The sequence below is a fragment of the Chlamydomonas reinhardtii genome, chromosome 16 (genome assembly GCF_000002595.2).
Source record: "Chlamydomonas reinhardtii strain CC-503 cw92 mt+ chromosome 16, whole genome shotgun sequence".
Lineage (NCBI taxonomy): Eukaryota > Viridiplantae > Chlorophyta > Chlorophyceae > Chlamydomonadales > Chlamydomonadaceae > Chlamydomonas > Chlamydomonas reinhardtii.
In genome coordinates, this window is record NC_057019.1 from 2463580 (window position 1) to 2483505 (window position 19926).

General features: G+C 65.8%; 2 protein-coding genes across 2 annotated transcripts; one reads left to right on the forward strand and one right to left on the reverse strand.

Annotated features, from left to right (window-relative positions):
- The first annotated feature begins 11 nt into the window (after positions 1 to 11).
- CHLRE_16g660700v5 (uncharacterized protein) lies at positions 12 to 1124 on the forward strand. Its single transcript, XM_043070984.1, has one exon. The coding sequence runs from the start codon at positions 330 to 332 to the stop codon at positions 642 to 644; it is 315 nt and encodes a 104-aa protein (XP_042915626.1). The 5' UTR covers positions 12 to 329; the 3' UTR covers positions 645 to 1124.
- A 2689-nt stretch (positions 1125 to 3813) lies between these two features.
- On the reverse strand, positions 3814 to 19919 carry CHLRE_16g660750v5 (uncharacterized protein). The gene is made up of 31 exons (XM_043070985.1): positions 19496 to 19919; positions 19123 to 19409; positions 18673 to 18896; positions 17782 to 18460; positions 17390 to 17590; positions 16788 to 16988; positions 16406 to 16582; positions 15688 to 16059; positions 15306 to 15458; positions 14606 to 14910; positions 14382 to 14480; positions 14080 to 14161; positions 13364 to 13852; positions 12903 to 13064; positions 12263 to 12353; positions 11750 to 11920; positions 11182 to 11408; positions 10639 to 10899; positions 10398 to 10466; positions 9638 to 9813; positions 9238 to 9391; positions 8816 to 8995; positions 8447 to 8611; positions 7961 to 8104; positions 7409 to 7606; positions 7056 to 7205; positions 6840 to 6927; positions 6585 to 6670; positions 6243 to 6368; positions 5735 to 5855; positions 3814 to 5291 (listed from the first exon to the last, which is right to left on the reverse strand). The coding sequence occupies exons 1-31, from the start codon at positions 19821 to 19823 to the stop codon at positions 5176 to 5178; spliced, it is 6282 nt and encodes a 2093-aa protein (XP_042915627.1). The 5' UTR covers positions 19824 to 19919; the 3' UTR covers positions 3814 to 5175.
- Positions 19920 to 19926: the final 7 nt, after the last annotated feature.

Sequence of the window (19926 nt, forward strand, 5' to 3'; positions counted from 1 at the left end):
ACAAAGCTAAACTCGTTCTACTCCGCTTGGTTGCGTTAGGGCGCCTCGGCGCCCTGACCCTCCTTGTCGGTAGTAGTTCCTGGCCGGCCTTCGTGGCCGCGCCAATCCCCTGTGGCGCCTCCATGGCGTCCCTGGCGTTGCTTAGGTCAGCTGTAGTGCGTCAGTACTGCTCTGGCTGCGGCGCGCAACTCAGTCGGCGACATCATCGTCGCCGTCCTGCCGAGCGGCCCCCGCTCTGGCAATCTTTGCCGAACATCATGACTTCACACCGTGGAGCCTTCGCGACCTAGCGTGGGTGGCGCGCCTGCTCGCCGGTCGACCTCGTCCTCATGGCTTCGCGATGCTTCTGGCGGGGCGCTCGCTGCTGCCGGGCTCGCAGTGGCGTGTCGCTGAGCGGCTCTTTCGGTAACGGAGGGCCGATTGGAGCTGCTGGCGACTCTTGCTGTGGGCTGCTGCCGCGGCCTGACGTGGCGCCGGGCTCGCCGCGCGTGAACAGGGGCACGCTGCGGCGGGAGCCAGGACCGGCGTCTTCCGGGCGGCGGCGGCTGGAGCTGTGGGCGCATCTACACAGTGGAGAGACCTGCTTGGCGAATGCAGTCTGGCGAAGGCAGTCCAGCGAAGGCTGGCTGGCGCAGGCCGACTAAGCGAAGGCTGGCTGGCGCTGTCTGCTGTGCTAGGGTGTTGCGAGGCTGTGTGGACTTGGTTGGGCGGTGGGCGTGCCTGCACCGCCTGCGCTAGGTTGCGGGCGCTGTGGCTTGTGCTGTCTGGTGGGTCGGACCGGCTGATCCTCGTGGTTCAGCGAACTTGCACGGCCCTAGGCCGTCTACAGGATGCAGCTTCGGGCTGCACCCAACAGTGTGAGGGCCCTGCCCTGTTGGTGTTGGTGTTTTGGGGTAGGAGTTGCACTTTGCAAAGTGGCAGTCAGTCTGACGCCGACCCGCGGCTTAGGTGAGCAGCGCTAGCGTTTGCGGTGAGCCTTGCTCGGGGTTCCTCCCCTCCTTTAGTGAGGCGAGGAGCATGGGGGTCATTCGAGGTTCCCTCCTCGAGTGTGCGTACGTGTCTCGTGCGTTTATGGAGCCCTGGCTTGCCCGTGGCTGTCATCCCACATGTAACCTCTATTCGCTAAAGATGTCATCAGGAACGGTTCGGCTCCGTTACCTGTGTAGGCACTGAACATACTTGTGCCGAACTTCCCCGAACGAGCGCCATCTCGGCCTTCCTAGGTCGCTGCTCTACGGGTGCGGACGCTGGTGCGGCGGGTTCTGATGGTTTCCCCGCGAGAGCTATCCTGCTTACTAGAAGCCGGTCTGCAAGCCAGTTGGCGCTGATGCGCCGGGGCAGGAGGAGGCCCCTGATTAGGGAATGTGCGTCACCCAGCGCCGATCTGCGAGCCCGTGTTTCGAGGCGTTACCGTGGCCCAGTATGGCCGATGGTTGCAGACAACCCCCCTCCCCCACATACCTAAAGATGTGATGCGGGAGCATGCGAATGTGGACATCACACGGAACCAGTTGTGGTTAGTACAGGCGCCACCAGGGCTATCGCAGGCGGTGTGGGACATCGTGTGCTTGGCTGCTGTGGCGGCCCTGGAATACGGCCGACAGCGCCTTTACGCTTGCCGTGATGCTGCAGACCGGACTGCGGAGGTTGCTGTTGTGCGAAGGATCGGTGTGGAGGTGATTGCGGACTTCTGGTCCAGGCTAGCTGCGTTTGTGAGTCTGCGTCGGCCTCCGCGCCGCTGGGACCTTGTCCCGAACCAGCACCCATTCCTAGCGTCAGATGATGTTGGAGGGGTTATCTTGGTAGGGCCAACAGCGGACTCGCCACCGGCCTCACCCTAGCTTGTCAGCTTAGGGACTCGCAAGAGGTAGTCTTATGACGCCGACCCACGGCTTAGGTGAGCAGCGCTAGCGTTTGCGGTGAGCCGGGCCTGGGGTTCCTCCCCTCTCCGGAGGCGAGGAGCATGGGGGTCATTCGGGGGTCTCTCCTCGGGTGAGCGTGCGTGTCTCGTACGTTTTTGGGGCCCTGGCTAGTCCACGGCTGTCGTCCCACATGTAACCTCTATCAGCTAAAGAAGTGGCTAAAGTGGGCTTTGTACGCGGGTGGTCTTGCGCCACGATGCCGGAGTTGGGTGCCGGAGTCACATCAAGGTCGCAAGATCGAAACCCATCGGGAACGGTTCGGCTCCGTTACCTGTGTAGGCACTGAACATACTTGTGCCGAACTTCCCCGAACGAGCGCCATCTCGGCCTTCCTAGGTCGCTGCTCTACGGGTGCGGACGCTGGTGCGGCGGGTTCTGATGGTTTCCCCGCGAGAGCTATCCTGCTTACTAGAAGCCGGTCTGCAAGCCAGTTGGCGCTGATGCGCCGGGGCAGGTTGAGGCCCCTGATTAGGGAATGTGCGTCACCCAGCGCCGATCTGCGAGCCCGTGTTTCGAGGCGTTACCGTGGCCCAGTATGGCCGATGGTTGCAGACAACCCCCCTCCCCCACATACCTAAAGAAATGCCGAGTCCAGGGGTCTCCCCTGGCCGAGCGAGTCCTAGTGCAAACAGCAGGGACATCGGGGGGGGGGGCAGATTTGGGACTGTTTGGGACCTTTTGGGACTTCTTGCCTTAACTCAACAGTGCTCAAAGCAAGCATGAATCTTTGGACAAGAAAGGTGGTTTTCCCTTGCAAGGGAAAAGTGGGCTAAGCCCACGGCACGTCGATGCAGTGTCTGAGGCCGCAAGCGTCTACCTCGCTCATCTCCCGGACATAGCCGGGGTCCGTGCGCTTGGCACCTACGTTGTTGTGTGTGGTTACAGGGCGGTGAGCACGATGTGCATTCCTGTAGAAACCGCCCTTATAACGCCTGCAACACTTATATATGGCACCTAGGTCAGATACGTACCGCACTGCCCGCTGTCAATAAGCACAAGCACTCTGGGGTCATGCGCATTTCGTTTTCTTGAAGCATCTTCGATGAAAGCACAGCAGGCAACAAACTAAACAGCAAGAAGTCGCCCCTGCAGGCAGGCGACAAAGGGAGGTGGTCCCCGTAAAGCACGGGGGAAGTAGGCGCAGCCCACGCCGTGTCGCGCCATCTGAGGCCTCATCTCCCGGAGACAGCTGGGGTCGGTTTCCACACCACGCCGCATCACGCAGGGAATGACTGCAACAGTGACTGGTAAGGTTCCGCTGGCACGGGACAATCACACACCTACCGTGCCACGAGATGCTCGCCAGCAAAGACTGCAAACCAGACATCGGCAGGCGTCAACCTGCGCGCTGGCGCCTCTTCTCGGGCGGCGTCGCGCTCTCCTGCTCCACGTAGCCTTGCCTGCCGCCTCCTCTGCTACGCACATGCACGCCGCCACTGCTGGGCCCAGGCCCTGCGCCGCCGCCAGGTCCTGCGCCACCGCCGCCGTGGCCGCCACGCGAAGCCGCTTCGCACTCCGGCTGATGTTTTTCTGTCGCATCTTCTTCTACAATACGGAATAGCAAATGTAAGTCTATGCCACTCCGCCAGGGCCTTCAAGCTTGGACAAAGGCTTTCGGCCTCCAAAGTGGATGGGGGGGGGGTCGGTTCCGCAACTCTCTGTGCCTGTGCCTCTGTGCCTGTGCCTGCCCATTGCCTTGGTGCCTGTGTCTAACTCTCTAAACACGTTGCCGCTCTGTGTGCGTGCCTGTGCCTGTGCCCAACTGCCCACTCTCGCAGCTCCCTGTGTCGCCCGCCGCCGCAGCTCCGTCCTCTCCCGTACAAACCGCACACACGTGCACATCCTGGGGCTTCAGGTGCACTGCAGTAAGTGGGCAATCGCGCGGCTGTGTATAATGGGCATGCATGGCTACATATGGTCTGCGTGGAACCAAGAAAGGGATGTGGCCCGTTCTGGACGTATTTATGGACCTCACTGATGGCTGGCCTGCGCTGGCGGCCATGCCCAGCATGGCCAGTTGGCCACCGCCAAACTGACGCAGAATGAAGCGTCTTTGCCTTGCTCTGAGCACGTATAAACATGAGCACTTCCGTCATTGATACCTGTGCCCACGCAACTTTCTGTGTGAGCCACGCCCGCATGCACCGTTCTGTGTCTGCCACCCACGCACGTGGCCACACATACAGCTTTCCCCTGGCCCTGGGTGTCCCCACGAAACCGCCGACGAAACTTCTCGCACTTAGATCACATACACAAATAGGCTCCCAGTCTGGTAGTTCGCATCACTGTGCGTGTGCCCACTCGACTTTCTGAGCGAGCCACCCACGAATTCTTCTGTGTCTAGAGCTGCTGGACGTGCTGCTAGCTACCGCCCGGCAGCGACCCAGATGTGTGCATATGCAGCATCAGCTGTGTCAGCTGTATGCGGTGTGGTGTGGCCGACCCATTCAGGGTGGACTGGCGCTGTGTGACGACATTACCACGTGAGGAGCATGGCTGGCGCCAAAGAGCTAAGAAAGACCGGCCACCGGAATCCAATTATACACCACACATATACGGTAACGCGTCTCGTGCATGTGCATGCGCCAGGCTCACCAAAAGAAGCCCATCGGGCCGTACCCAAGCCGCTAGCAGGACCATTATTGCCAACAACTTGAATGTCTGGTGCCGCGCGTCGCATTCGTGCTCCAAGACACCGGGCCGCACAGCGGTAGTCACGAACGAGGTCTCGAGCGACTGCTGACGTCATGAAGCAACGCAAGCAACAAGGCAGCCTCTGCCCGTCTATGCCGCCGGAGTGTGCACCGAGGCGCCGATAAAGGCGGTCGTGTTTTAAACTCCACGTGTCCACTATCTATAAGACTACAACGTCACAGAGGGCACACGACACAGCAGTGCATCCGCACGACCCGAATCAGACCGCCATTACTAATAGTGCACCCGACGCAGCAGGTGTAGCGTTTGACAGTGCCGACCCAGCTTGCAACCGGTACACACTTGCATCCGCATGCATGCACGCCCATGCAAGACACCTTATTAGCACCCCGCCCCCGATCCCGTAGCCATTGCTTGCCTCCCACGAATCAGATGGCCCGGCAATTGTCGCCGTAGGACGTGATCACATCAATTGCTCACGAGCTCACGAGCATGAGAACCTCGCTCCCCTGATAAGCACAAGCACCAGCTGGCACGTTGATGCCAAACCGAAGGTCGCGAAGGGCAGGCTGTTTGCAGCCGCCCAGCCACGTCATCATCACGAGCGAATCGCCGCCACATAGATCCAGACGCAGCACACGAAGGACGCGCCCAGCGGCTCCACGAACACGGCGGTGCTGAACTTCACCCGCTCGTCCGCAATCCGGTGGATGCCTGCAGGCCATCATGCGGCGCCGCGGCGGTCAGCATACGGAGGGAAACAGATGCTTGAGTGAGCGAGGAAGCTAGCTAGGTAGCGCCGCACGACCGAAATCCACAGGCATGCAGCACCCCTGCTTGCTCGTGCAGTCATACATCCTTGCGACTCTCTCGGCGCCGCTACCTCCAGCCAACTCCCTGTGCAGCGCGGCCCAGCCTCAATTTCACTTGTCCCCCTTGGCTCCCCACCGTCCCCTCAACGCACAGCGTCCGCCGCCTACCGCCCCGCCCGATCCGCTGCCCTGCCCCCTTATCCTTGGGCTTGGGCATACCGTATACGCCCATGCGATTTCATACCAAAGTCGTTCACAGACGGCTAACCTCCCCCCACTTGGCTTGGCTTGGTTTGGTTTGGGCTGGTCTTTACAGCCCCAACCCCCACCCCGCCCCTCGCGCACCCGTGTTGAGTACTGCGTCCGCCACCGCCTCCAGGTAGGAGTCGCTGAAGGGCAGCGCAAGCACGTGGCCGTGTACCGCCTCGGCCTTGGACTCGCGCCGGATGCGCTCGTTGTGGCTGGCCTGCGGGAGCAGGAGCAGCAGGGGCCAGGCCGGCACCGGCGACGCGGCGCAGCAGCAGTGGCGGCTCGGAATGGAAGATAGCGCGGGTGTTCAGGGAAGCGAAGAACTGTCGTGTGTGAGCGTGCGTGCTGCTACGGACTCGTGGCCAGGGCCGAGGAGCGCGAGGCCCGGGCGGCTGCGGTGCATATCATTCCCATGTGGCGTATCAGGCGAAGCCATGCCGCCCACGACCCGGCCAACTCCGCGTGCAACAGCGCCCTACCTCCTCTGTGCTCTATAGGCCGGGCTGGATCGGACTGGGGGGTTACATTCATGATTAATTGGGGGGGGGGGTTGCTGGGTTCCTGGTGATGCTTGGATTACTCCGGGAAGAACTGCCCCACCCACCTGCAGGCCGGTGATGAGGTTGTGTCGCTCGCCCAAGTGCTGCGGCGCCTCCAGCGGCCCCTTGCCCGCCGCCTCCGCCAGCGCCGCGCTGGCGGCCAGAGAGGCGGCCGCGATGGCCTCGCTGGTCTGTGGGAGGTGCGGGCCGCGGGTGAGGCATGAGGACGAGTGTTGGGGCGCGTCGGGCGGTGGCAAGAGCGCGGAGACTCGCTGACGCGCGCATGCGTGTACGCCGCGCCGTCAACACCCCACGCCAAGCACAAGTCCACACGTGCTAACGCAAGCACGGCCGCGCAGCCATGCATCGCGCAGGCCAGGCTGTGCAGCCTCCCGCGCGCCACGCACCTTGGGCATCTCCCTCAGCAGGTTCTTCAGCAGTCGGGACACCCTGTTGTCGGGCTTGGTCACGAAGGCGCCCGCGGCACGAGCCTCTGTGGGCGCGTGAGAACAAGGGAGGGCAAGGGAGGGCAAGCGAGGGCGGGATTCAGTACGTGTGAACGGACATGATCTTGATTTCCTCCACTTCACACGCTCGCCACCCCCGCCCTTAGTTTGGGCTGGAATTTACAACCCCCCACGCCCACGCCCGCCGTGACTTACGGCTGAGGGCCTCCTCCACCTTTTTCTCCACGCGCCCCTCCAGCTCCTCATAGAACTGCTTCTCAAGCTCCTCGTACAGCGGCGTTGTCTGTGGGATAGTGTGCGTGTGCGGGTTTTGACACGGCGGGCGCAGTGCTTGCCTAGGCTCCTTGTCCCTGCCAGTGCATTCCGGCATTACGCATAGCGGCAGCGAGCGCATGAGCGTCGCAGTCTCGCCTGTATGGTGGCGATCTCTCGCGGGGGCAGCTGTGCCCCGAAGAAGGGCACCCAGTCGCGGCCGCTGGTGAGGTTCCAGTTCATCTCCCACGGCCGCCCCGTGGGCTGCGTGTTGGCCCAGATGTTGGAGCCGTCGTACAGCTGGCCCACCTGGGGGTGCGGGTACGTGGGCGAGGTGGGTTCTTCTAATATGTTGCATACGCTACCGTAGTTGCGAAGGTGGGGCAGGCATGAGCCAAGGACACAGAGGCCCTACAGACAAGGTGCCGTCATATGCACCGTGGCCGCAACCGCCGGCCAACTAGCCACCCCACCCCAGTGCAAACCAATACCCGCGCCCCGGCTCCCCCCACCTCGCGCATTTCCCCGGTGGGGTCCTTCACCGACACCACGCTGCCGGTGATGGGGTTCCACAGCCGCAGCAGCTCCGCGTTCAGATGCAGGGGCGGCGGCGGCGCCTGCGGCTGCCCCGGCGGTGCGGCGGCCTGGCCGGTGGTGAGCACGAACATGCTGCGAGCGCCGCACAGCGACGTGCCGGCCACCACGAACGCCTGGCAGGTGTGGCGCCGGGAGGGGGAGGGGACAGGCAGGACGGGCGCGAGTGAGCAGGACGGAGCGGGCGCTGACGGGAGCCGGCGAGTGCTGAGAGGCGGGGAGGGGGGAGGCGCTGTCGTAACATGCACGACGTGCTGGTGGCTGCCTCGGCACTCCTTTCCACCCCCACGCCCACCCTGCCGCCGTCCCTACGCCACCTCGCTCCCTGCGCGCCATCTCACCTCCACGCCTCCCTCCGCCCCTCCCTCCGCCCCTCCCTCCACCCCTCCCTGCACCCCTCCCTCCACCCCTCCCTCCGCCCCGCCCTCCACCCCCCCCCCCCCCAGCCCTCCTTGCAGCCGCCCACCCACCTGCAGCCCCAGCTGCAGGAAGTAGCCCGCCAGCAGGTGGGCGTGCTCCTCGAAGTCGCCGCCCGCCAGGTGCAGCAGCTCGCTGCTGCTGGTCCAGATGTCGTTGCGCCGCTTGTGCAGGCCGCTGTCCTCCATGTACGGCACCTGGGGTTGGGGGGCGGGGGAGGGGAGCGGGTTTACAATCATCATCATTGAAGAAGTGAAGGCGTAGCCAGGGACGTTAGTATAGCAGGAGGGGGGCGGAGGCGGGGGTGGAGGAGGCTAGTAAGGAGGCTGAAGGAGGGCGGGGGCTAGGAAGGTGAGGGAACACGGGCACTTGCCCCAGCCCAACGATCCGGGGAGGCAGGGAGTAGCGTGACGCAGCGCAACACGGGAGTACCTGGCATGGCCAAGTTGTGTGCGAGGCGTGTGGGTGCACGTGTCCGTGACAACCTCAACGCGACCACACGCATACGGTACGCATGCATACACACGTACGGCACTCACGTGCGCCACGAATCTGGCCAGCTTGAGCATGAGCATCTCCACCCCGCCCGCCGCCACCGCCGCGCCGCCCGCCGCCACGTTCACGGCCAGCGAGGGCGGCAGCAGTGTGGGCGCCACGTAGCGGCACACCAGCACCGCCGCGCCGTCTGCGTCTACAGCCATCACCTGGGACCACAAGGAAATGGGCAGAGGAGGAACGCCGTGTTGCGAAGGACAGGGACACGGATGAGATGCACGTGTATGAAATCACACGCATGCATCAGCAAGTTACCCCCCACACCACCCGTCATATAGCGTTGCCAGGATCCCTCCCTGGACCGACTCCGCCCTCCCCTCTTCCCCTCCTCCCAGCTGTCCCCGCCGCCACACCTTGATGACTCGCGAGCGGCACTCGGCCCGCCCCAGCAGCGCCGCCCGCCACCGTTGTGCGTGCCGGTTGACCTGCTCTTGCTCGCCCGAGGTGATGCGCTCGTCCATCTCACCGGCGGGGGCGGCCAGCCGCGGCCGCAGCGTCATGTAGATGCTGACGGTGCTGGGCCGCTGGCTGGTCTGTGGGGGCACAGGCAGAAGGGGAGGAGGCGTGGGGAGAACGAGGGGCTGGAGTTGAAGTGACTGCGACGGCAGATTGCAGCGGCGAGGCGCCTTCCGCCGTTACCTCCGTTACCCCGTCCCACACAAACACGCACACACACGGTCCGGCGTGCTTTGATTCCCTTTGTTCTCTGACACACACGTACATCTCTGCCAGCCAGCTGCTTCCTAGGCCGGCCCCCCCCCCACGGCCCTCGCACCTGCACGTATCCCAGCACCACTGGCGGCGCCTCCAGCTTGAAGGTGCCCTCCAGCACCTGCATCTGGTACACGGCGCTCAGCGGCACCCGCACGCAGCCCAGGAAGCGCCGCTCGCGCTCCGGCAGACGCACCGGGTCGCTGATCTCCGCGTCCCTGCGTGGAGGGGTGAGGTGCGAGGTGGGGGCAGGGAGGTGTAGCCGTTCACGCGACTGGCTTGTTTTAAACATGGAACCGACTGAGGGGCAGCACAGATAATAGGGAGCACAGGTTAGGGACAGCACACCAAGAGGCTGGCAACAGCGTGGGGTGACAGGGCATGCGGGTGACAGCGGCTGAGTGGCAATCGCCCCTCGCCCCCTCGAGCCCATCGCCGCCTGCCCGCCCACCCCCGCCGCCCACCTCCTGCGCAGCGTAATTGGCTCTGAGGGCTCCACGATGATCTCATCGAACACGTTGAAGGTGATGAGGTCGGAGTTCTCCTGCAGCGCGCTGGGGGACGGCTCCAGCGCCGAGCCGTCCTCGGGGCCGGCCTGCTGCGTGTCGCGGCCGTCGTCCCGGAACACGTCCAGGTCGATCTGTGTGTGTGTGTGTGTGTGTGTTGGGGGGTGGGGTGGGGGGTTCACGTTGGACCTATCCCGTAAGGAAACAGTCGCGCGGCAAGGAGAACTGAAGGTTGGGGTGGGGGGTAAAATGCATGATAGGGGGGTAGGGGGTGTGTGCCCGAGCCCAACGGGGGGAGGCATGGGGAGCAGGGAAGGGGCAGAGGGAGGGCAGGGAGGGAGGGAGGGCAGGGAGGGAGTGCTCCATCCGCATCAGGAAGTGCACCCAAGGGATGAACGAGAAGGGAGGGGTTGGCACTCGGCACCTGTGCCCACTCCTGACCAAACAGAGGCGGGCCGCGCCCACTTGGAGCCCACCAACATGCAAGCATGGGCGACCGCTCTAAGCATCGCCACCCCGTCAACTGCCCCATTCCCCATTTATCGCCGGCGCCGCTCGCCCTGCTGCTCCACGACGCCTCGGCCCACATCCCACAAGTATTATCGCTTGCAACTAAGACCTCTGCTTGTGCTCCGCTCGCTTTCGTTGGTTCTGGGTTAGTCTGGGCTGTTAATAACAATCCCCCCCCCCGCGCCCCCGCCGCTCTCCCCTGCCCCACCTCCTCGTTGAAGATGGGGAACTCGCCCGGCACGGCGATGGTGCGCTGCGACAGGCTGCGGAAGCGCACCTGCAACAAACAGGGGTGAGCAGAGGCGAGGGAGTCGGGAGAAGGAGCGTCAAAAAGGGGTTAGGAGGAGAAGGTGGAGGTGCGGGAGAAGGAGGAGGAGGAGCTCTGATGGACGGGTTTTGGGCGCAGCGCTTACGAGCGTTAGCAGCTCATCATGACTCTGCCGCCCCACCTCCACAAAGCAGTTGCGCTGCTGTGACAGCCGGTCCGGCGCCCCCGACGGCAGGCCGCCGCCACCGCCTCCGCCCTCGTCGCCGCCGTCGCCGCCCGCCCGCCCGCCTCTCCGCCGGTCCACGCCCGCGCCGCGTCGCAGCCGCTTGTCGTCTGTGCCGCCCACGGCCGATCTGGCCATGCGCGCGGGCAGGCTGGCTGCGCGCTGTATGGTGACCATGAGCTGCGTCTCGCGCGGCACCGACGTCATCAGCGACTTGACCTGGGGGCACAAGGATGATTTGCGGAGCCATGTTGGGGTGTGGAGGCGTGTGGAGGGTCGCAACAGGCGTGCAAGAGGTGCACGGCATTTTGGTTGCTGGGCATAGCTCGAGACGTGACAAGAGGGCGTGGGCACCCGCAGACCAGGCGCCGCGAAGCGGCCCCATCCCCTCCCCACCGCCCCAACTCTACTCCGCCCTACCCCTGCGCGCCTTTCTCAAGCTTCCTTCTACCAAGCAACCCAGCACCACCACCACCCCCCGCCCCCGCCCCCGCTTCTCACCAGCTTCTTGGACCTCTTGAGCGGCCGCCGCGGCGCCAGCAGCTGCGCAATGGCCCCCAGCTCCAGCTTGAACTGCGGCAGCGGCGCGTCGTTCACCACGTCCTCGGTCCGGAAGCGGCGGGCCATGGTTCGGCCGCCCGCCAGCCGGGCCGCGGCGGCGCGCACTCGGATGGCGAAGGCGCGGATGCGCTCCTCGCGCTCCTTGATTGCGTTGGTCAGCCGAGCGCCTTTGGGAGACAGGGGGGAAGAGGGAAGAGAGGGGGGCGGGGAAGTTAGGACGGCGGCTGGGGCGGGCAGGGAGGGATGTGAGTGAGGTGCTAGAAGCCCGCCGCCCATGTCCGACAGGTTCAACGCACTAGATGCGCACTGTTGGCATGCTTCGCTCCGCCCCCCTCCCCCTCCCCTCGCACCCACGCAACCCATCCCTCGCCACCCCAACCCATCCCGCCCAACCCAACCCAACCCATCCCACCATCACCCCACCCCATCCCACCAACCCCTCCACCCCTACCACCCCCAACCAACCCCGCCACTACCCCGCAACCCCCTCTCCCTCTCGCCTACTCACCGATCTGCACCTGCATGGCCTTCTCGTGCCGCGCCATCATGACCCGCGCCAGCCCCAGCTGCGTGCCGTCCGCCGCCTCCTCCAGCAGCGCCAGCTGGTCCAGGTACTGGCTGTCCAGCTGCGACGTCTCCTCGGAGGTCAGGGGGGCGCGCAGGGGCACGGAGCGCACGCCTGGGCAGGGGGGGAGGTGGGGAGGGCAGGACAGCGCAGGGGGGGGGGGTTGTGAATACCAGCCCGAACTACCTAAACCAAGCCAAACCAAGCAGAGGCGCTAGTTGCAAGCGATGATGGGGACGGAATGTGGCAGCGAGAGGCGGAGGCGCAAGACGCAGGGGAACGGAATGGTGAGGGCGGTACGGTGTGGTCGGGCAAGGGATAGGGTATTGGAAAGTCCACTGCACGGCCTTTCCACGACCCTACACGGCCACGACCGTGCCAGGGCCGGGTGGCTGGCATCATGACCGCCAGCCCGCGCGCACACGCGGTGGTGTTGCCCTGTGGGCGCGGCCTCACCCTTGAGCAGGTTCTTGTCGGGGGCGCGGTAGATGCCGGCCTGCCAGCGCCGCGCCAGCACACTCATGCGTTTGTCCGCCACACGGTCGTCCTGGCACCAGGGCGGGAGCGGGGGCGAGGGCGGGAGCGGGGGCGAGGGCGGGAGCGGGGGCGGGGGCGGGAGCGGGGGCGGGGGCATGAGGCGCAGGTGCCAGGTGCCAGGTGCCAGGTGTCAGGCGCAGCTGTGGGTACGACAACGACAGTGCCGATGCGGCGGCTCCACCCCCCGCTGCATGCGCCAGCCTGGCCGCCCCCATGCATCCCCGCCTTCGCAACTACGCCGCCGCCCCCCCCCACCACCACCAGTGACCCCCCTCCCTCCCTTGGGGCCCATTTCGTTGGGCTCGGACACATAACCACCCCAGTGAGACCCCCCCCCCCCTGCCCCGAGCTCGCACTGCATTTCCGGGTTGAGCGAGGATTCCTTGACAGTTGGGACCTTTTCGTTGGGCTCGGGCACATACCCCCCCACCACCACCACCACCCCCCAACACACACACACACACACGCACACACACACACACACACACACACACACACACACACGCACACACACACTCACACTCACACACACACACACGCGCACACACACCCTGCCCACCTTCATGGCCACGTCTGGGAATATGTCCAGCCTGAACAGGTCGCCCAGCGCCCCGCTGGCGGCCTCGTGCGTCTTTAGCAGCTCCAGCAGCGGGGCGTTGCGCGGGTCGTTGGGGTCGATCACGTTGTCCGCCAGCCACCGCATGATCTGGGCGCGGTTGGCCTGGGCGGGGGCAGGCAGGGCAGGGGGAAAGGGAGGGGAGGGGAGGGGAGTTACAAGCATGACTAAACAAAGGGAATGGGGAGAGGGGTAGGGAGAGGTGGGGAGGGGAGAGAGAGTGTGGGGGGGGGGGGGGTAGCACAATGTCCAGTAAGAAATCAGAGACACCTGCTCGGGTGGCGCCTTTCTCAGGTGCGGCCAAAGGCGTCGCAGTGCCCAACTCCTGATAGTACCTGTGCAGTATCTAAGCAGCCATCAACGCTACGCTGGCCTCACCCCCAACACACACTCCTCGGGCCCACCTTGCCGCCGATGCGCTCCGCGGCGCGGCGCAGCATGCGGTCCACGGGCACGGACGGCAGCGGCGGCATGAGGCTGCGCCCGCTCTCAATGTCCGGCGCGCCCACCACGCCGCTGCCCGGCTGCCCCGCCCACGTGCCCAGCGGCCCCTCCTCCCGCCCCCGGTCCGCCAGCGGGTTGTCGTACGTGGTCATGGCCTTGGGCACCACCCTCTCCTCCAGGCTCGCGCCCGCCGCCACCCGCTGCGACACCCAGCCGCACCGCACGTACAGCGTGCCGGCGGGGAACACGGTGGCGAAGGCGCCGGGCGCGCCGTCGGGCCGGCCGGTGTCGGAGGGCATGAGCGGCATGGCGCCGGACAGGCCGCCGCCGTTGGGGTTGCTGGTGTTGGGGCCGCGGGTGCGGAAAGCGGTGAGCGAGGTGAACTGGTAGGGGCGCGGCGTGGCGTCCACGTGTGGCGTGCCGGACACGCCCGGCACCGCCACGTATACCTGCGCGGGGTGGGGGTTGGGGTGGGGGTGGGAGTGGAGCGGGTCAGGGTTGGGTGGAATGGGACAGCAGTTTGGCGCGATCCGGCTGAGATGGGGTCCAGCCTTGCCGCCAAACGCCCCGGACAGAGCACGCCTCACCCCCGAAACCCAAAACCCAAACCCGCAACCCGCGGTTGTTCCTGCAACACACGACCGCACCCACAAATGGCCCGCTCGCCACGCCCCACCTGAGCCACGAAGTAGTCCCTCAGCGCGTGTCGCTCATACAGCTGCACCAGGATGGACTCGGGGAAGTGGCTCACTTGCACGCTGCGCATGTGTATTCGTGTGGGGGGGGGAGGTTAATGTGCCCGAGCAAAATAGGTCCCAAGAGTGAAGGAAACGTCGCCCGGGGGCAGCAGAAGGGGGGCAGCAGGAGGGTAGCCACTCCTGGCCGCGCATGGCTTGCAGGCAAGCAGCCAGCCCAGCCCCCACCCGCCTCCTGCTTCTTGCTCCCTCCCTCCCTTTCCTCCTCCGCACCGGTCCCCACCTGAACAGGTCCTTGAAGTCGCCCGAGAAGTTCTCGGCCAGTGTGGCCACATCCGACTGGTCCACGAACTTGTGGTTCACGAACAGCTTCACGTAGTACCTGCACAAGTGCGACGGTGAGGTTGTGAGATACCATATACTGAGGGGGTTGGCGCGGCGCGGGCGTTGCCGCAACGGACATCTGTCCATAACCCACGACCCCGGCCTGCCCCGACCCGCACGCACCTGCCCTTGCTGCCCTGTTTCCCCACCGTCTTGGGCTGATTGCCCATCGGCCCGCCCATGTGCTGCCCCTGCGGCCCGGCTCCCGGCAGCTGCTGCCCCGGGCCCAGCTGCTGCTGCTGCTGCCCCGGCGCCGGCATCAGCCCCTGCGGCGTCATGACCATCTGCTGCCCCTGCTGCTGCCCCTGCTGCTGCAGCTGCATGTACGCCAGCTGCTGCTGGGCTGCGGGCGGCAGGTGCCCCCCTGCAGCGCCGGTGGGGTTGATGGTGAGCACCGGCACCAGGTGCGGCAGACGGCTCACGTGCACCTGCAGGGAAAGGGAACAGGGGACAGGGGCAGGGGTAAAGGCCCAGCGACAGGTGAGCTAGCTGGCTGCCCCTACAACCCCTACAACCCCTACAACCCCTACAACCCCTACAACCCCTACAACCCCTACAGCCCCTACAGCCCCGCTTGTGCCGTGTGGTGCAGGTCTCTGCCCTCACAGCTGTTCGGCCTCCCCCCTTTTCGGCCCTCCCACATGCCGTACCATGACCACTCCCTGGCCACTTCACCCACTGGCCCCACGCTCTGCCTAAACATCACCACCCCAGGCAGAGGGCGGAAGGGGTGAGCAGCCGGTGGGCAGTGGCCAGAAGAGGGTGGGCAGAGTTTGCTTTCTCGAGGTATGGTGTAAACAACCCCGCCCGCCCGCCCACCCACCTGCCCCGCCTTGACCATCTCGGTGGCTCGGCGCTGCAGCTCCAGGCTGTCCTCTGCCATCATGGCCACACGCCGCGGCGCCCGCCCCAGCAGCGCCACCTGGTCCTCCAGCGCCTTGAGCACCGGGTCCTCGGGGTCGGCGGAGGGGCGGTTCTGCGCCGGGTAGAGGCGGAGGGCGTGGTGGGAGAGTGATGCGGAGGGGCAGGGGCGGAGGTGTGGGGGCGCAGAGGGAGACAGTGGGTGGCAGGTGCGGTGCACGGTAGCGCCCGCCCTGCACTCTCCACCCGCCGGCGCCCGCTCACATACACACACACACACACACACACACACACACACACACACACACACACACACACACACACACACGGGTCCGTGCCCTCACCTTGAGTGCATCCAGCCGCGCCACCGCCTCCGCCAGCAGCGCGCTGTGCGCGGCGCACATGGACTCCACTCGCCGGAGCCGGAACGTGTAGCCCTCCCCCGCCGCCATGGCCGCAGCCGCAGCCGACTGCCCACCCGACATCAGCGCCCCATAGCCCGCCAGGGGCGCCCCGAAGGGGCCCGGGGCGCCCGAAAAGGCGCCGGGAAAGCCGCCCCCGGCGGCGGCGGGGAGCCCGGCGGCGTTGACTCGGGGCAGGGGCAAGTCTGCCAGGTCGGGCACGGGCAGGGGGTCCGGGAAGCGAGGCAGGCCCGCAATGTCCTCCAGCTCCGCCGTCACCAGCAGCACGTCCAGCCGCTCACGGGTCAGCACGCCCTGCACAAGGCATTGGCCGGTTGGTTAGGGCGCGTGTGCACGCCCCTATTACCGAACCTTACAACTTGGCGCCCTTCTCCATGCAACGAAGCCGTCGGCGCGCCACGGCGCGTGCTGTGTGACCTGCGCCAGCCCATGCCTGCCTTTCCCTGCCCCCAAGACGCCTCGGCCCCCTCCCCTAAGTACTATCGCCTGCATCTGTCGCCCAATGCCTGTGCTCCGCTTATTTGGCGGGTTTGGCTTAGTCTGGGCTGGTATCCGCAACCCCCACCACCACCACCCCCACCACCACCACCACCACCACCACCACCACCACCACCACAACCGCCGGTGGCTTCCCGCCCACCTGCTTCCAGCTCATCTCCAGCGGCGGGCGTGTGAGCACCGTGAGCTCCAGGTTTGTTAGCGCGTAGCCCTGCTGCTGCCGAATGCCGCGCAGGGCCTCGAACTGGCGCTCCATGGCTCGCACGGTGCGAGTCAGCAGCGCCTCCTCCTCCTCCTTGAGCTGACGCAGCTCCGCAACCTGCGCGGCCCCAGCGGCCCCAGCGGCCCCCAGTGGTTGCCGGCAGCCGTGCGTTACAGGAGATAGCGAGCCCCGCCATCAAGCAGTTCAGCCCACCAGTTCTCGTATGGTACTCGTCACCCCTTCCCCCGGTTTCCCTTGGTTAAGTTTGGGCTGGTATCCACAACCCCGCTCCCACCCCAGCGCCCCCCTCGAGCGCACCCACCTCCCGCTCAATCTTGCCCAGCAGTGCGTATGCGTCCAGCACATCGTCAGCGGCCGCCTCCGTGGCCTGCAGCGCAAACAGCTTCTCGCGCGCGCCCAGCAGGCTGTCCTCCAGCGCGGCCAGGCGGCCGGCGTAGAACAGCACCAGCCCCACCGCCTCGCGCTTCTTGTACTCGCGGAACAGGGCCATCAGCCGGGCAGCCTGGGCGAGAAACCATGGAAGGTTTGTGACCGGGCATTTAGTAGTATATACCTCGGATCGCAGCCCCACACACCGCGGTCAACACAGGCACAGGTAGACCTGCCTTTCCCACCCTGTCTCCTCACACCATCCCGTCGCGCCCCCCTCGCCATTTCAACTCTTGGCCATCACGCCTGCCCCCCTGCCGCCATCTTGGCTCTCTCGTCCCTATTGCACCTTCCTGCCCTCCTGTCCCTCTGGGACCTACCACTGAGGCCCGGGCATACCTCCCCTACTGGGTATTGTATCATCAAACCCCTGGGGCCGCTAAGGCTTGGGACAAATTACCCCGGTCAGCTTGCTTTGGGTTCTGAAATAAACTACCCACCCCCCGCCAGCCCTTTTCTCCTCCCCCCTCTCACCAGCAGGTCCTCCTGGCTCATGGCGGGGTGCACCCCGAACTCCAGCCGCCCCAGCTCGATGTCCAGCCGGTACAGCCGCGACTCGCCGCGACCGCCACGACCGCCCGCGCCAGCCACCGCGTCCACCACCGGCCGCCGCACATACGTCCGCGTCATCTCCTTGTCCTGGTCATAGCGCCGGGCGGGTCGCTCCTTGTCGCGCTGGGGGGGTGGGGGGTGGCAAGGAGGGCGGGAAGGCGGGGAAGGCGGGAAGCAGCGGAATTAAGCGAAGCAGGCATCAGAGGCTGGCATAACGCTAGTAATGGAAACATCCCAGCTCCAATCCTCTTCACATTCAACCCTGTTCCACCCCAGTCGGCTCAGGCGGATATCCCCCCCAATGCCTCACTCGCCTTGGTAGGGTCAGGCACGTACACCATCAGGCCGTTCTCATCCAGCCACTGGTATGCAAACAGCGGGTCCTGAATGGCGGTGGTGGCCGGAGCGCCCGCAGCAGCAGCCGCCACGGCCATCGCCATGGGATCAACGCCGCCGCCGCCACCTCCTGCCGCCATCATCGCCGCCATTGCAGCCGGGTCGCCCTGCGCGCCAGGCGGCAGAATGCCCTGCGCCGCCAACTGCTGTTGCTGCTGGTGGTGCAGCTGCATCGCCGCCTGCTGCTCGGGCGTGAGGGCGCCGCCGGCTGCGGCAATGGCCGCCGCCTCGGCCCCGGGCGACAACGGCAGCTGCGCCGCCGCCATGATGGGAGGCGAGCCACCGGGCCCAGGCGGCATCGGGAGCGTGGGTCCTCCTGGCGTCATGGGCGGCTGTTGCCCCGGCTGCAGCTGCTGCCCGTGCGGAGGTGAGCCAGCGCCCGGTGGCAGCGGAGACTGCTGCGGCTGCTCCCCCAGTGGCGGCTGCGCCAGCTGCCCCTCCTGCCCCTCCGGCTCCTCCGTGAGTGTGGGGAGTGCGCCCACCTGCAGCTGCTGCGTCTGCACCTCCTGCGCCCGCACCGCCTGCCGCTGAGCCATGATGGCCACCTGCTGCCCGCCCGCAGCCGCGTTGCCGCCAGCCATCTCCGCCAGCAAGGCCCTAGCAACGAGAGGATAAGACAGGGTTGGGTACCATCAATATGTGTGTACTAGAGCACACAAGCAGGCTGCAGCGGGCATGCATCGTAACCTTCCCTCCCCCTAAACTCGCTCTGCGGCCGCTTCCGCCCGCCCCGACCACCCACCCCCATCTGATCGCATCTCTTCCGCCCCCTCTTCGTCCCCCCTTCCGCCCGCTGCTCCGCTGCTCGCCTGTCCAGTGTGGCCGCCTTGGCTATGCGCTGCTCCGTCTTGTTGAGGGAGTTTTCGCTGAGCACGCACTGGTTCTCCCGGTACAGACCCAGCTCCTCACGAGCGAAGCGGCCCTCGTGCTGCGCCGTCAGGCGAGACGGCAGCGGCGCCGGCGCGCCCGTGATGCGGCCGGTGTCGAAGTGCAGGATGATGGCGGCGGTGACGGCCGGCGCCTCCTCTTGTAGCTGTTTACGTGTCAAGGAGCAGGGTGGGGTGGTGGGAGGGCGCAGGGTAAACATGTGCGTGGTCTCTTGGGCGGTGGACCCAAGCTCCCCCGCTAGCATGCATACCTGTTCACAGTCCGTGCGTGCCCACGCACGGCCTCGCCTGCGCCCGACGGCGCCATCCTGCCCCATCCTGCCTATCCTACCAACACAAACACGAGCGACCTCACAGCAATAATGCACGCACCTTGTAGCTGTTGTCGTAGGACACCATGGCCACCTGCAGTGCGTCCCGCTCCTCCTTCTGCATGATGCCCGGACCCTGAGGCTGACCGCCCGCGCCGGGGGCTGCGCCGGCACCGCCCTCCGTGCCGGCCCCCGGCGCCCCGCCCTGTGACCCCGCCTGAGATCCCGCGCGAGACGCGGAGGGGCCCAGCTGTGCCGCCGCTGCGTCGGGGTCGTTGGGGTCTGGGGCACCGGCCGCGGCTGCGCCAGCCGCCCCGGCTGCCTGTTGCGAACCGTCGTTCGTATTGCCTACGTGAGCAGCAGGCCGTGCGCGTGTCAGCTGGGGCATGGCTGATGCAAGTGGCAGCAAAATTACTGATGAAGCGGGGCCCTACCTCTCCGGAAGAAGTTGAAGAGGCCCCGGCGCACGGGCGTTGGGTTTGTGCTCAGAGGTGGTGGTCGGTTTTCCTCCAACCGGGTGGGCGCCTGTTGCTGTCCCGCTGGTGCCGGGGCCGCTTCGGCGGGCTGCTGCTGAATAATTTGCATCTGTTGTTGCTGCAGCTGCATTTGGGCCAGCGCCTGCTGCGGAGCTGTCGCTTGTGGGGCTGGTGCGGGCTGCGCCTGGTAGAAGCCCCCGGCCTGAGGAGGAAAGCTAGGCGGAGGCAGCCCAGCAGGAAATGCGGGCATTTGAATGCCCTGATAGGGCGGTGGAGGCGCAGCCATTCTGTGTGGCGATAGCTAGCTTCTACATGCGTCGCTTGAACGTCGTCGCTTGGTTGACCAAGCCATTTAGAAGGTCCATTACTGCGCCCAGTCAGTGAGATGA